The following is a 15,346-nucleotide window of genomic DNA, read 5'->3' on the forward strand; positions in this document are numbered from 1 at the left end:
CCAATCTACGTCTTCAAATCCAGAGATTATGGAAGCCGCCCTTCCGGCGGAAAGTGAACCAGGCATGGCTCTAACAACGGAGATTCTTGGCAAAACAAAAACAAATGCTAGCCTTGTGGCTGTGTTACTGGTCTGCTCTCACTACGTGGTGATCAGTGATTCACTATACGCAAACCACAAATGAAAATCCGTAAATCCCCACCGCTGCCACCAATGTTAGAAATGAGGGGGCTCTGGTTGGCGCAGGTGCGAACCCACGACAAGCAGGGACCCTTTACTTCTTGTCAGGGCGAAGGATGACTCCCAAGAATAACCCCTGCTCACCCTCTAGGTGCGTGGCGCGAGCAGTCCAGGCTAAGTCTCAGGCATACACGGTTAAGCAAATGCAATTACACATACAATAAACCCCTTGCATGCACCACAAACGGACACCAATCAGGTAGTATATAAAAATAAGCGTTATGTAGTTTCAGCAGAGTTAAATACAAGGCCCAGTAACGTTGAACTGATGGGGCCACAATTCTCAGGAATACGGTAAAGTTCTCTTTGTACGGAAAGTTCTTTAGGCGGGCACAAGGTGACTGTAGGCCTCAGCACACTCCGGGCTGAAGCGGCGACCGGGAAGCACACGGCAGATGACAGGGAAATCAGAACGTTGCGGACCCTGGATCCGATGCGAGCTCGCGGTCGAGTTCGTAAGTACAGTACCTTGTTTCTTGACGCGAAGGTGGGTGCGGGATGTCAGCGGCTCTTCAACCGAAGAGCGAGGCGGCGTCCGGGGCTCCCACACTTCACGATGGGTGTCTGATCTTCAGGCTCACGACCAGAGCGGGGTGTTGCAGGTGGCGGGTGAACAAAGCGAGGCAGCCGGGCACGCAGATACGTCCGGGCCGTCCGAGGCTTGGAGATGCTCACAAACGCCGATTCCGGCGGGAGGGTGAAGGTGCACAGCGAGCCTCCAGCGAGCGAGGTGACAGGGGTAGCCCAGCACAGCGTAGGGGGAGCGGCTCCGATCGAGCGAGGCTCTTCCCAAGGCGGGGGCGGCTAAGCAGTCCTGGTCACGGCTCAGGGAGGGACTGCGGCACGAGGGTCACAGCTCCGGCGAGGGAAAGGACACCACAGTCCAGCAGCAGGCGAGTGAAGATCAGGTAGAGCCCAATGGTCCTGGGGCTCAGTTCAGGGGGCAAGCTCAGTTCCAAGCCCTTGGAGATCGTTTTGGAAAAGCACAAGTCTTGAAAGTAAAAATAAAGCAAAGTCTTCAGCAACAGTTTCTCTTCTCCCCTTTGGCAGCAAGGTCACCACTGCAGGCCAATCCCCCAGGATAGGGACAGTCTTCCTCCTACAGCTTTCCCGGTGCCTCCTCCTCAGGCAGAGATTCTTCTTGGTCAAAAGCGGATCTAGTTTCTTAGGAGCAGGGCTCCTCCATTTATACCACCAATCTTTTGTTCTCCCAGGCCAGGGGGGCCCTTGCCTAGTTCAGTCCGGTTTCTGAGCACTTTGTTTACGTGATGCAGGCTTCTTCTTTCAGAGCGCAGGGCAGAGTCATCAGACGCTCCACAGGGGGCGGAGCCGGCATTGAGGTAGCAGAGCACTGTCCTATTCAGAGCCTAGGAGCACTCCTCCCACCCATCTACCTGTCGATCGTCCTATTCACCACCAGGCTACCTAGCCCTGCCCATCTGGGTTCCCCCAGCCCTGTCACTCACACCAGCCAGACATCAGATACACATCACGCAGAAGCGGCTGAAATGTTTAGGCAAGCAAAGGCCAACTTTCTAAAAGTGACATTTGCAAACCCGGAATATTAAAATAAACCTTGCGAAAAGATGTACCTTATTATTCCGAGTTCAGGCATACTAAACTCGATCTCCTACCATGTTCCCTGGGTCGGTTAGGATCATAGGGTGTAACAATCCAGGCCGCCCATACTGGCCTATGAGAAAAGGGTAGCCTTACAGCAGTGAACAACAAAATGGCGGTCATTCACTACCAGGACATGCCATGCATCTAGGCTTGTCCTACCTCAGGCTCACAACGCACCCTGCCCGTGGGCCTACCAGAGGGGTGACTAACATGCAGCTAAGGGAAGGTTTCAGGGACCGGCAAGTGTGGGCACTTGTCGGTCGGCGTGTCAGTACCAGACTGCACGCAGGTTCTGCGATGGCAGACCTTAGACGTATTTTACCGGCCGCTTCTGTGGGTGGCACAACCCGTGCTGCAAGCCCACCAGCGGTGTTTGCCTTTACATGCCCTGGCGCTCCTGGCGCACTTTACTGGGGTCTGATAGTAAATCAAACAATCCAATCATGGAATCCAACCAACATATACAATTTACAAAGGGAGCACTTGCACCGCGACACTGGTTGGCAGTGGCACAGCGCGCTGAGCGGCCAACACCATAAAATCACATGAGGCACAGCGACAAAAAAGAGGGAGGGAGACTCACGCCAAGGTGCCAGGTCTAACAGCCAATATACAGCCCTGTCTTACTCCACTAGTGCAACGAAATGATGCAGTTGTGTCTCCAGCCAAATTAAATTGTACTTTGGTGGAGGTATTCCAATGATGTGGTCACTAAAACACAGTCCGTATTAGTGTTTTGGTACATTGACAATGACAGAGAAGTTGTGGAGAAGTTCTATGGTTTCACACATTTAAGAGACTCTAGTGCAGAAACCATTACTGCAGCTATACTGCGTCAACTGAGCTTAATTTTTCCAGAGCTGCCTCAAAAAAAAAACTTAGCGCACAAAGCTATGATGGTGCGTCCGTAATGAGTGGAAGCCTTAGTGGAGTTCAGAAAAGAATTCGAGATGTGTACCCTAATGCTCATTATGTGCACTGTTACGCTCACCAACTTAATCTTATTATGCAACAGGCAGTATCAAGGATCACCGAGACACAAATTTTCTTTCAGGATGTAGGAGGCATGGCAGCATTCTTCTCACGTTCCCCCAAAAGAACGAAAGCACTTCATGAGATTGTGGACAAAAGCGTTCCAAGGGGATCCTCAACTCGTTGGCACTTTAACATCCGTACAGTCAACCTAATCTATTAACATAGAGAGGTACTTGAGAAATGTTTTGTCGCCATAGAAGACAATTATGAGTTTGATTACAAAAGTCAGACTGAAGCCTGTGGCTCTGCTAGAACACTACAAGACAGAGAGTTTCAGTTCTTACTGTTTTTATTTCATGATATAATGGTAGCTGTCGACCTGTTATACAATCAGTTACAAGCACGAGAGATAGATACTGTCGAAGTGCAAGTATATACCACTATGTTTGTATTAAGCATAAGCAAAGTGAGAGATGGGGCTGACAATTTAGAAAGCAAACTGCCAGAGGATTCTACTTTTTCAAACCGCAAGAAAAACATCACCACTCTGGTCTGAATTTCAAAAGAGATATGTGACATTGTAATTGTGCAGGCACAAGAACGTTTTTCTTTCACAAAACATTTGGTGAGTGCCACATTAGTGCAAAGTGCACAGTTTGCCAAATATGATGAATCCTTCCCGGAGCGTGCTCTGAATGAGGCTGTGGAAGCTTATCCTATGCTCAAAAAAGAGGAGCTGAGAACTGAGTTGACTGTTGACTGTACTGTACGCAATGCCTGTGTACCAGAAGGCCACAAGTGCCATGTATTTGCTGGCTTTAAGACATAAACTTAATATGGAAAAGTCACTACAGAGACAGTGGCTTTACTGAAAAATTGTCATAACCACTCCTATGACAACAGCCGAGTCAGAACGATGTTTTTCAGCCTTAAAGAGGATTAAGACATTCCTGAGGAACACCATGCTTGAGGAAAGACTCAGGCGCCGATCACGATCCTGTAAAAACCGGGTACGAACCGTCGGACGGAGCAAATTCTCCGTCCGACGCGTACCCGGTCGTCAAAATCTACCAACATGGAATTACGATTCGCACGGAAACACCATTTCCGTACAAATCGTACAAAAGCCCGACCGACGAAAAATAATTTACAAATACGATCCGGGAACGCGCCGACCTGACGTCGGGACGCTCGCAGCCTGCCATTCACGAACCAGGAATTACGATTCGCACCGACGTCATCCCGCACTGTGAATATTATCCGGCAGCCAAAAACTGCCGGGAAATCAGGACGACGCGAACAAGGAGTACCAGTACGCGACGGACAGACAGGACGACGCGAACAAGGAGTACCAGTACGCGACGGACACACAGGACGACGCGACCAAGGAGTACCAGTACGCGACGGACACACAGGACGACGCGAACAAGGAGTAACCGTACTCGACGGACAGACATGGACCCGAACCTACATGTCATCCCGGCCCTCATAGCAGTCGACCTCCTCTACAGGTTACGACACAGACGCCGCAGAAGGTCAGAACAACAAAGGGAGGGGGGAAAGGGGGGGGTGGCAGGACCAGGGCAGGCCACAAACCCCCCACCAAAGTCACACAGCACACATGCCCTGGACATACCTGACTCCCAAGCCCTGGTCACTACGAGGGGGTGGGGGCGTGTCCAGCCAAGCCAGCGACCGCCACAACGGAAGTCCTTCACGACGCGAACCGGCAACACAACCAGACAGGTACGTCCCGTACCCACGCCTTAAGAGCGTGGGTACGAGTCATACCACGCCCACACCTACGTCACCCCAACAATGGCGGGACGGCTCGTACCCACGTGGCAAAGGCCTGGGTACGGGCCGCACAAGCATCACATAGCGTGGGGACGGACATGTACGGACCGTACCCCCACCCCGTATGCATGGAGCGTACCCCCACCCCAACAGTGTAAGTACGACCCGTACCCTCACCTCGTATTCATGGAGCGTACCCCCCATGCCAACAGTGTAAGTACAAGACGTACCCCCACCCGCGTATGCAAGGAGCGTACCACCAACCCCAACAGTGTAAGTACGACCCGTACCCTCACCTCGAATGCATGGAGCGTACTCCCTATGCAAACATTGTACGTACGACACGTACCCCCACCCGCGTACGTATGGAGCGTACCCCCACCCCAACAGTGTAAGTACGACCCGTACCCTCACCTCGTATTCATGGAGCGTACCCCCACCCCAACAGTGTAAGTACGACCCGTACCCTCACCTCGAATGCATGGAGCGTACCCCCCATGCAAACATTGTATGTACGACACGTACCCTCACCCGCAGATGTATGGAGCGTACCCCCCACCCCAACAGTGTAAGTACGACCCGTACCCTCACCTCGAATGCATGGAGCGTACCCCCCATGCAAACATTGTACGTACGACACGTACCCTCACCCGCGGACGTATGGAGCGTACCCCCACCCCAACAGTGTAAGTACGACCCGTACCCTCACCCGCGGACGTATGGAGCGTACCCCCATCCCAACAGTGTAAGTACGACCCGTACCCTCACCTTGTATTCATGGAGCGTACCCCCACCCCAACAGTGTAAGTACGACCCGTACCCTCACCCGCGGACGTATGGAGCGTACCCCCACTTCAACAGTGTAAGTACGACCCATACCCTCACCTCGTATTCATGGAGCGTACCCCCACCCCAACTGTGTAAGTACGACCCGTACCCTCACCTCGAATGCATGGAGCCTACCCACATCCGTGTATGTCATGAGCGTACATATTGTGAAATCAGAGGGGTGTGTGCAGAGTCCTCCCAGCAGTGCCCAGACATAGGAGGGGTGGGTGCCTATCACTCCCAGCAGTGCCCAGACACAGGAGGGGTGTGTGCAGAGTCCTCCCAGCAGTGCCCAGACACAGGAGGGGTGGGGGCCTATCACTCCTAGCAGTGCCCTGAGACAGGAGGGGTGTGTGCAGAGTCCTCCCAGCAGTGCCTTGAGACAGGAGGGGTGGGGGCCTATCACTCCCAGCAGTGCCCTGAGACAGGAGGGGTGTGTGCAGAGTCTTCCCAGCAGTGCCCTGAGACAGGAGGGGTGTGTGCAGAGTCCTCCCAGCAGTGCCCTGAGACAGGAGGGGTGGGGGCCTATCACTCCTAGCAGTGGCCTGAGACAGGAGGGGTGTGTGCAGAGTCCTCCCAGCAGTGCCCAGACACAGGAGGGGTGGGGGCCTATCACTCCTAGCAGTGCCCTGAGACAGGAGGGGTGTGTGCAGAGTCCTCCCAGCAGTGCCTTGAGACAGGAGGGGTGTGTGCAGAGTCCTCCCAGCAGTGCCCTGAGACAGGAGGGGTGGGGGCCTATCACTCCTAGCAGTGGCCTGAGACAGGAGGGGTGTGTGCAGAGTCCTCTCAGCAGTGCCCAGACACAGGAGGGGTGGGGGCCTATCACTCCTAGCAGTGCCCTGAGACAGGAGGGGTGTGTGCAGAGTCCTCCCAGCAGTGCCCTGAGACAGGAGGGGTGTGTGCAGAGTCCTCCCAGCAGTGCCCTGAGACAGGAGGGGTGGGGGCCTATCACTCCTAGCAGTGGCCTGAGACAGGAGGGGTGTGTGCAGAGTCCTCCCAGCTGTGCCCAGACACAGGAGGGGTGGGGGTAGGACTCGAACGTACAGGGGTGTGGGTACACGGGGGTACGACACGTACAGGGGTGGGGGTACGACTCAAACGTACAGGGGTGTGGGTACACGGGTGGGGGTTCGACACGTACACGGGTGTACATACAGGGGGGGTGTACATTCACGGGGAGTACGACTCGGACGTATGGGTGCTGGGGGGAGTGTTGGGCGCGTATGCGGGCACATGTCTCCATGTTTGCAATGGGAGTTCGGTGCGGACGGTGTTTTTTCCATAAGGTTGTGAGATCGGACGCACGGGTAGGATCGTGATTCCTCGGTCGGACTTCACTTTTCACGTTTGTACGGTAAATCGTCCGAGGAGGTGTCGGACACATTTTCCGACCCGAGGACGTGTGGGGAATGATTCCCAATGCGGTTCGTATGGACTTTTTACCATGCGAATCGTGATTGCCAGTTTGTACGGCACTTGTACGATTCGTACGGTAAAAAGACCGGATACGAGTCGTACGGGGACATTTTTTACCGGATCGTAATTGGCACCTCAATGCTTTGGCAATGCTCTCTATAGAGAACAAGCTAGTTAAAAATATCCCAGACTTTAACGTTCAAGTTATTGAAAAGTTTGCTACTCTTAACCCCTTCAGCGCTGCGCGGATTACCGCGCCGTGCTGAAGGTTCGTTGTGCGGGCGGGGCCGTGACGGAGCGGTTCCGTCATACGCACAGCGCGACCGATGCGCATGACGGAACCGCTCCGTCATGCGCATCGAAAGGGTTAAATTCAGACGTGCTGATTTCATTTACAAAAAGTAAACAATATGTATGTTGTATGCTGCTACTTTGCGACCAGTTTAGTTGTTTGTTAAATAAAAAACATCTGTGAGGTACTCAGAAATGCATTGTATCTCGAAGTATGTTATGAAGCTCTGTGGATATACTGAATAAGCAGCTACCTATATTATATGACATCTGTTTATTAATGTAATAACTGCACTTTCACAATTGCTTTATTAACCTTCATGCGTTCTCAAATTTGCACCATTTTTCCTCTCTTTTTTCAAAATTTTCTCGGGGGAGAACCCACCCGAACCCCCCTTATGGTGGTTCGGGCTCGCTCGCTATGCTCACTATGCTCGCTTGCAATGGTGCAGTATGCCAATCATTTTACGCCTCACCACTTTCAAATGTCACCAGCTGCCCCTGGTGGTCATACCAACATATCTGAGTCCGCAAGGGCACGTGATGAGATATATAACTTGTTCACTGTTACAATTAGTGTGCTGTCTCAGTTACCATGGTTTATCTGTGCCGATATCAATCATCTTGGTTGCAGTTGTCTGGGAGTAGACCAAGCATGTGCTGCAGGGATAGTGTCCCTGAAATGGTGGAAGACCCCATAGCGTGTTGTGCCTAATAGGCAGTGTTGCCTGACACGATTACGCCTATTTCTTTCATTATGAAATGCGGCACTCTGGCTATGAAAGAAAATTACTTCCAGTTTGAAGACCAACTGTATTTACAAGCGTCCGGCTCTTCAATAGAGGTACCTTCCCCCCCTAGTCTGGCAAATTTGTATATGCATGTCTTTGAGGAAGAAAAGGTGCTCTCAGAAAACAAACCCTATGTACTTCTGCTCGCCGGTCTTCTGCTGGCTGATCTTCTGCTCCTCTGGGCACATGCTGAAGGTCCCAGCCTCCCCTACAGCCAATCCAGACACTGCTCTCAAACCCAAGAGAACAGTGAGGGATTGGACAGAGCGGGCTTGATTTGCGCTCCATCTGGAGCTGGGAGGCTGTGCCTGCTGGTCTCTCCACCCAGCAACACAGCTGGGTTAGAAAGATGTCAGTGCGCATGACAGCTTGACTGGCCTAAGATGACCGGCCAAAACACCATGCGCACTGACAACAGTGCCCACCCCTCCTTCTCCCCTGGTGCAGTGCTGTGGCCCCGCCCGCCAGGACGAAAAGTCAAATGATCTGCATTTTATTTTTCATTTGCCTCTAGGGGCAGTAGGCGATGGTCCTCGCCGTAGCCATAGCGGAGGAGCTGCCACTGGGCAATTTGATCAATAAATGATACTAAGCAGATGTTTGCTTTTTGTAAACCTTTAATCTTTAATGAATCCTTTTGGTTTGAAACGTAAACATTCTCTGCCTTTCTTGTGGAGCTTAATGTGCTTTATGGTTATTGAGCGTATTGTTTAATTGCCCAAGCTCCGTCGTGAAGTTCAATTCATGCGATAGGATGTTTGTAGGCCCCGAAATATGTACAAAGAAAAGCGACATGTTTAGAAAAACTCTAAAATAAAATGCTTCTCGCATTAAAAAATAATAATCTTGAAACATGAAATATTTCGCTTTTGAATCATTTACATGAATCAGCATCCAAAATATCAATTTATGTTGGTAGGTGACATTCACACTCCCTATCCTGCAAAAAAAGTTGCATAGTCACCAGAGTAACAATATGTGCCCGTTGTAGCTCCCTCTCCTTCCGCTGCCAACAAACCCTGTATTACTCCCCGCATCACGTTGCCTGTCCCCTGGGTCACATGAGCCGGTGCGCACGTGTGGCCGCTACACTGGCTTATGGAGCGCGTGGAGCGGCTCAGGGGAGGGCAGGGGCAGAGGCGGGGAGGGGCGGGGCGGGGACAGGCACGGGGCCCTTTAAGGGACGGCATCCTGAGCTGGGTGACAGTAAGGGGCCGGGATTTCTGTCGTAACATATCGGCAAGAGGCTCTGCCCAGCGGACATCGGGGTTAGGCTAGAGTGGGGCACTGGGGCGGAGGCTGCTTGCGCCAGAGCGCTGAGTCATATACCGCCCCCCCCCCCCGCCCCTCCTACACACATCAGTACAATACCACGCACGCCTCGTAGTGCGCTTTCCAACCAGCCTGATCCGAGGCACTGAGCGGGGATCTGGACTGCTTAGCGGTGAATTCTGCTAAAAAAAAAAAACGCACCTGGAAAAGAAATCGACCCTACTCTGAAGTAGCGCGTTCTTGTTTGTGTTTTTTCTTTTCTTATTTTTATTCGCATTAGATCTAGGATCGCCTCTCCGAAAAAGCGCCAACGATCCTCTCACCCATTAAACGTCTCACAGGAGCTACGGCATTCTACGCATCCTGCCCAAAAATGTGAAGTAGGTTTGTTTATGGCACCATAAACGTACCTTCGTGGATTAGGTTATTGTGCTGCGCGCGGATCGTTAAATGCCATGCTTATTTATTTTATTGACGTATTTGCTTTTCTAGCGTGGTGTTTCCCGTTAGGCTAATGTGCGCTCGCTCTGCAAAGCGGCATTTAAGGGCGTGGGGGTACTGCAGACTGGGGGTAACACGGCTACACGCAGTTGTCACTGGTGAGGGTAAGAGGGCGCACGTGGTACTGAGTTGTCCTCGGATGACTCCGCGGGTTGCGGTACGTGCCGCCCACAGTGGCCAGCCCTTCCAGGCTAGTCTTTGAGTGTGGAGTGGGAGGGCACGTTTCTCTTGACGTGTGGTCGCGATGGCAGCGTGTCGCCGGGAGGATGAGCTGGCATTATGGCATGCTAATGCTTTGCGTGATGATGCTATTGCGGACAGGGGTACAAGGTTTATTTTGATTCTGTCATTCTCCGGGCTGTGTGGAGGTGAGTGGACGTCAGAGACAATACAATATAGATTGTGTTATTGTAATTATTTTTCACAAATTTACACTTGCATTTGATGACGTTTTACGTGTGTAATCTTACGCTCGGAGGAATAGTAAAGTCACTTGTCCTAAATCACACGATTTGAATAAGGTGCGGAAATGTATAAGGTAACCTTTCCATGCCACTGAGCAGGACTGTTATGCAAACGTCACTCTCAGTGACATATAGTTGGATTGGGGGAGGAAGGGCGGGAGGTTCTCCAGGTGTAACAGTTCAAAGGTCGCCCGGATACCTTTACCACCTGCCCTGACCAATACATGAACAGTCAGCCCCCACACTGCAGTCTCTACGTTAGGGCCTTGACCCAAAGCTGGCTCATACACCACCTGAGAGAAAACAGAAACCGCCCTTCCCTCAGCTAAAACCGAAACGACAGACCGGCACACTGTCTCCTGGTGCTTGTATACCATGTCAAGAAGTGACTCCATATCTCGAGTACCACTGACACCGTGTGCTCCTGCCATGTCTGCCCTGTGGCGTCTCTGTTCATTTACTGTTACATACTAAGCAGTGCTTTAAATGGACAGACATGTCTAATGATCTCATTCGAAATAGCTGTGCGTCAATGTAGTGATATTGACTCTGGAGTGCCTTGAGGCGGGTCGGTTGGTATTGCGCGCTATATAACGGTTATGCATATATGAAATTGATGAAGTCGGTGTCTTCGTTCCGCGCCTGTCTCGGACGCCTCCTGGGCTGCCGGAGTCTCGCTGCATTCTGTTTGGGAAGGGTGCGTGATGGGAAAGATGATTAGAAAGGCGGGCGTGTATGTGCGAGTCGGCACCAGAAAAGGAAAAGCGGGTAAGGCGGGGACCAAGGGGAGAGGAATGTGCCCCCTACCAATGGGGCCATTTAAGGCGAGGGCCTGGCAGCGCGGTTCTTTTCAGTCTCCCTTTGCCAGGCGCCGCAAACGGCATGCGCATAGGCACTCGTTCTTATTAATATCTTTGCTGCACCGCCTTTTTTCCTCAATTTGACACCGCATTCTTTTTGAGAAGTTACCTATTTAAATTTTATGGATTGATTGTTTTTTTTTTTACCAGAATTCACTGGGGTATTTGAAACCAGAACCGCCCTTACGCGACAGCTGCGGTGCCCAAACGTGACACATTCAGTTTGGCTTAGACAGAAAGTATTGTGCAGAGAACGAAAGTAAAAGTGCCCCCCCTATTAGCGAATCAGATTGCCAAAAGCAGTCCACATTTGAAAACCGGGGTATTTCCAATTTGTATAAACACCCTGTATAAGTGTTTTGCCAGTTATGGGAGACATGCATTTGTGTTTACTGCTAGTTTTTTTGTGGTAATATCGGATAAATAATAATAAAAAAAAAACAGCCCACTAGACTAGACCATAAACCCTGGCCACACTAACTTGCTAGTCCAGCCCCTCTGGCACTGCCGAATTGGCCCACTTTAACCCAGTCCAAACATGCGCACATTGGACGACTGGCATTACAGGCGTTGGGGATTGTTCAAATAGAATGCTCATGCTATCCTTGGCTTCTTTGCTGACATTGATGACACTGCAACTGTCTGAAAAGTAATCTGACATTAAAGTACCCACGTATCGTATTTTTTATCACAAAAAGTGCCTGTCCACAAAACAACTGGGGTGCACGGCCGTTTACACAAGCTTTACGTGTCGCTTGAATATATCAACATAGCTGTTGTTTTCTCTTATGTTCTGTCCCTTTGGCATGCCCGCTCGAGGGACACTAACGAAGAGGCTTTGAAGGCTCTGTTGGAAAATGCAAGATATGAGATTGAAATGTTGATTTGGGCCTAGGGGTTGGGTCCCAAACTGGCCACGGTGACCTTTGTTCTGGTTATGGGGAAAAAAAGTAACCTCTACGTCACATCTCACAATGTTTTGGCAGGTGTCACCGTGTGCTTTCCTGTTTGTTTCTTGCATTTGGAAATGTGCCCAGTCGGGCAGGTGGAAGGTCGGGAACGAGGCTTCATTCTCACTTTAGCTCTGTTTTTTTCTAGCATGACCGAAGGATATCTTCCCTGCTGACTGCACGAGGGAACGACAGAAAGGCAGACGCCGCGCAGGTAGCCGCACAGTTTCGACAGCAGTGGAGGTTGGCACCATGGGAGCGGGACGTGAGATACGTGCCGAGCAGATGAACCAGCTGACATGGAGAATTTGTACCAGCCAGAAGATGTTTTAAACACCGTGCTAGCGCAGCAGGGGCAGCCGCACTTGTTGATTCAGTCTCAAAGGCACGAGCTGGGCCAGCAGCGAGCCCTCGGTGCCCACTGCTCCAGCATGGGGGTGGAAAGTTACAGCCACCACGTGGAGGCTGCACAGATGCCCTGTGACCGCCTGGCAGCCGGGCACCACCCCAGCCCCTTTCACCAGAAACCATGGAGTTGTGGGGTGGCTGTAGGCAGTTGTGGACAGGTGGGTTCCACCATGCTGCTTCCTCGGGCTTCGGGGGTCACAGGGTCGAACCCCAACCTGTCCCATGTCAAGGATCCCCACCAAAGAATTGGAGAGCTGTCCTTTTTGGGCAGCGAACATACTCCTGTTATGATCACGAAAGAGGAGGCAGAGCTCAAGAGAAGGTATGGTGTGGATCCCGGCTCTACCAGCACTGGGGACAATTGCCTTATGCTGCAGCACCCCATTATCGCCCTGAGTGGCCGGACCGATGGCCTAAATGCACTGACTTTAAAGAGGAAGAACGGTAACTTCAATCAGGGAATTTACACTAGCATGAGACAAGATGGCGGCTTGGACCCCTGTCCTTCCCAGGAGGCCAAGAGGATAAGACTGGGACTGGAGAGCAACCTAGAACCTCAGGGACACCACACAGATGCAGAGACGCAGATACTCCCCCTGCCCATGCCCATGCCCAACGGGAACCTGATTGTCTCCCCCCAGCGGATGGCTTTGGATTACATCGTCCCTTGCATGAACTACTATGGCATCTGTGTGAAGGATAACTTCATGGGGGAGAGCGCTGGGAGCAAAGTTCTGGAAGAAGTAGAGATTCTAAACCAGAGTGGTAAATTTCGGGATGGGCAGCTGGTGAGCCAGCGGACTATCCCATCCAAAAGCATCCGGGGGGATAAGATCGCCTGGGTGGAAGGCAAGGAGCCCGGTTGTGAGAACATCGGCTTTCTCATGTCCAAGATAGATGAAGTCATCATGCACTGCTCCAGCCGACTGGGTCAATACGTGATCAATGGGCGAACCAAGGTAAGGAGGGTTTTTGGGGATGCGAGGGGCTGGGGGCTGTAGGGGAGGTAGAGTATAGAAGCTCATAGAGGGATTTGCCACCTCTAGACCACAAGCTATGGGCAAGTGGGGTGTAAGTCAATAAATGGAAGACGTTTTAATATAGGGTTGTAAGGGTCAGCAACCCCTTCCTCGTCCACCCTGTTCCTTTAAGAGGACTTGTGCCATTTGAGAGGCGCCATATATCAAAGACTAGGAACCAGTGTCATGCCCTGCAGAGCTGAGGTCATACGAGAGATCAACAGTGGTAGTTGTTGTCAAGTTCAATAATATCTTTCCTTGGCAGACGAATGAAAAACCAATGGGCACTGAACATCCTCAAATTTCTTCTGAAAACTCTAGGACATAGCATTTGGCAGCCGAACTCCCTCCACAGTACTACCCCATAAAGGATTCACTTGGTGGACTCTGCTCTGTACTTAGAGTTTCCTCCTGAAATTTGAAGAATTTGATAACGCCCAATTTATTTCTGGCACAGCAGGAGAGATTGTGCACCGGTGAACAGCATGTAATGAGGATCAGGTCTAGCCCACCAAGACCAATGTGTTTATTGCATTTAAGGACACTGTGGTCAACAATGTTTGCATTTGAGGGCCTGTAGCTTGAAATAAAAAGTCCCTAACATGGTGTCCAGTCCATCCACTTCCCTCGTGTAGTATCATTATTTGGCCCCAAGTAGTGGAATGTGATGAGTGGGCAGAGTTATCCCTCTACTTATAGAGGGGGGTAAGACTGTCAATTACAGGCCCAGAGTGTGTTGAGTTGGGGCAGTGCACCCTTTACTGTAATCTCAGCAGCGTGTTAGCTTTCTGCTCCATAAGCACCATTATTAGAATGTCTGACTGTTATATGGTATGCTATTGACTTTTGTATAGCATACATTATTCCACTCGTTTGGTCTCGTGTTGCTACATATGCCAATGCACACATTTCCAATGTGTCTACCCATGGTGCATTTTAACCCCTCTGGCTGCAGCTCCGATAATTTATGCTAATGTCTACATTTCTAAATGTGTCTACCCATGGTGCATTTTAACACCTCTGGCTGCAGCTTTGAGAATGGCTGGTTAGGAGTGCACCCATGGGCGTCCGCAGAAATTTTTCCAGGGGGGGGGCGAACCTGGCAAATGAAGGGGCGTGGCTAATGTTAATCAATAGGGGCGGGGCTAAAATGGCAGACAATCAGGATCGGGTATTGTTCGGGCCAACCTGAGAAAAACAAGCACTGGCATAGCCAATAGGTCTCGCCTTTGGGACCTTATGACTGACTCACTGACTGAAGAACTTATATAGCGCACTTTTGCCGAGGCGTCTTGGCGCGGGGGAAGTATGATGCCGGCAGTATAAGCATTTAGTTCTGCAGCAGGTCCCAAAGGCGAGACCAATTGGCTATGCCAATGCTTGTTGTTATATCTGGGCATGTTGAGAGGCTAGGGGACTGGGTCTCGATGTCTGGTTGGGAGCACAGCAATGACCTACTCAATTTGAATGCGTAGGTAATATAACCGGAGGGGTGAAATGAAAGGTTCACTACCAGGAATAACAGGAAGGTAGAAAGTTAGGCTGGTTAGAAAGGTAAGGAGGGGTAGAGGCAGGCATGGTGGTGAGGGGAGAAACAGATGCATGCTAGGAGAGCGCTGTGAGGGAGTGAGGCGAAATGGGAAGAGGCACTGAAGGTGGGTCGGGTAAAGACCGTAGTGAGGCAAACAGAAGGGTAGCGAGGGGTGAAGGGTAGACAAAGAAGTGAGGTGTAGAAGAAAAAGATTCAGGAGCAGAGACAGGTAAATCAAAGCTGGAGAGGGGAGAATAACGCAGTCGTAGAACGTGAGGGGGCCAGGTAGAGCGAGGTAGAGGTGTGTCATAGATAGGTAGAAACAGCTGAGGAAGAGGGAATAATAAAGACTGAGGTAGACAGGTGAGGTAGAGGGGTGC

The 15,346-nt window shown here is 51.2% G+C and overlaps 1 protein-coding gene across 6 annotated transcripts in view; it reads left to right on the forward strand.

The window, feature by feature from the left end:
* The window catches only part of LOC146798507 (uncharacterized), a 152,679-nt gene that overhangs the window by 17,712 nt on the left and 119,621 nt on the right, over positions 1–15,346 (forward strand). For 2 of the 6 annotated variants that reach the window (XM_085625784.1, XM_085625786.1), the window contains exons 1-2: positions 9,928–10,102; positions 12,157–13,375. In XM_085625784.1, the coding sequence (XP_085481910.1) occupies positions 12,308–13,375 (1,068 nt within the window). In that variant the 5' untranslated portion in view covers positions 9,928–10,102; positions 12,157–12,307. Of the gene's footprint in view, positions 1–9,139; positions 9,614–9,927; positions 10,103–12,156; positions 13,376–15,346 lie in introns of those variants that run through there. The other 4 variants (XM_085625785.1, XM_085625788.1, XM_085625787.1 and 1 more) reach the window with 3 other exon arrangements.

Source organism: Triturus cristatus, chromosome 9 (assembly GCF_964204655.1).
Source record: "Triturus cristatus chromosome 9, aTriCri1.1, whole genome shotgun sequence".
Taxonomy (NCBI): domain Eukaryota; kingdom Metazoa; phylum Chordata; class Amphibia; order Caudata; family Salamandridae; genus Triturus; species Triturus cristatus.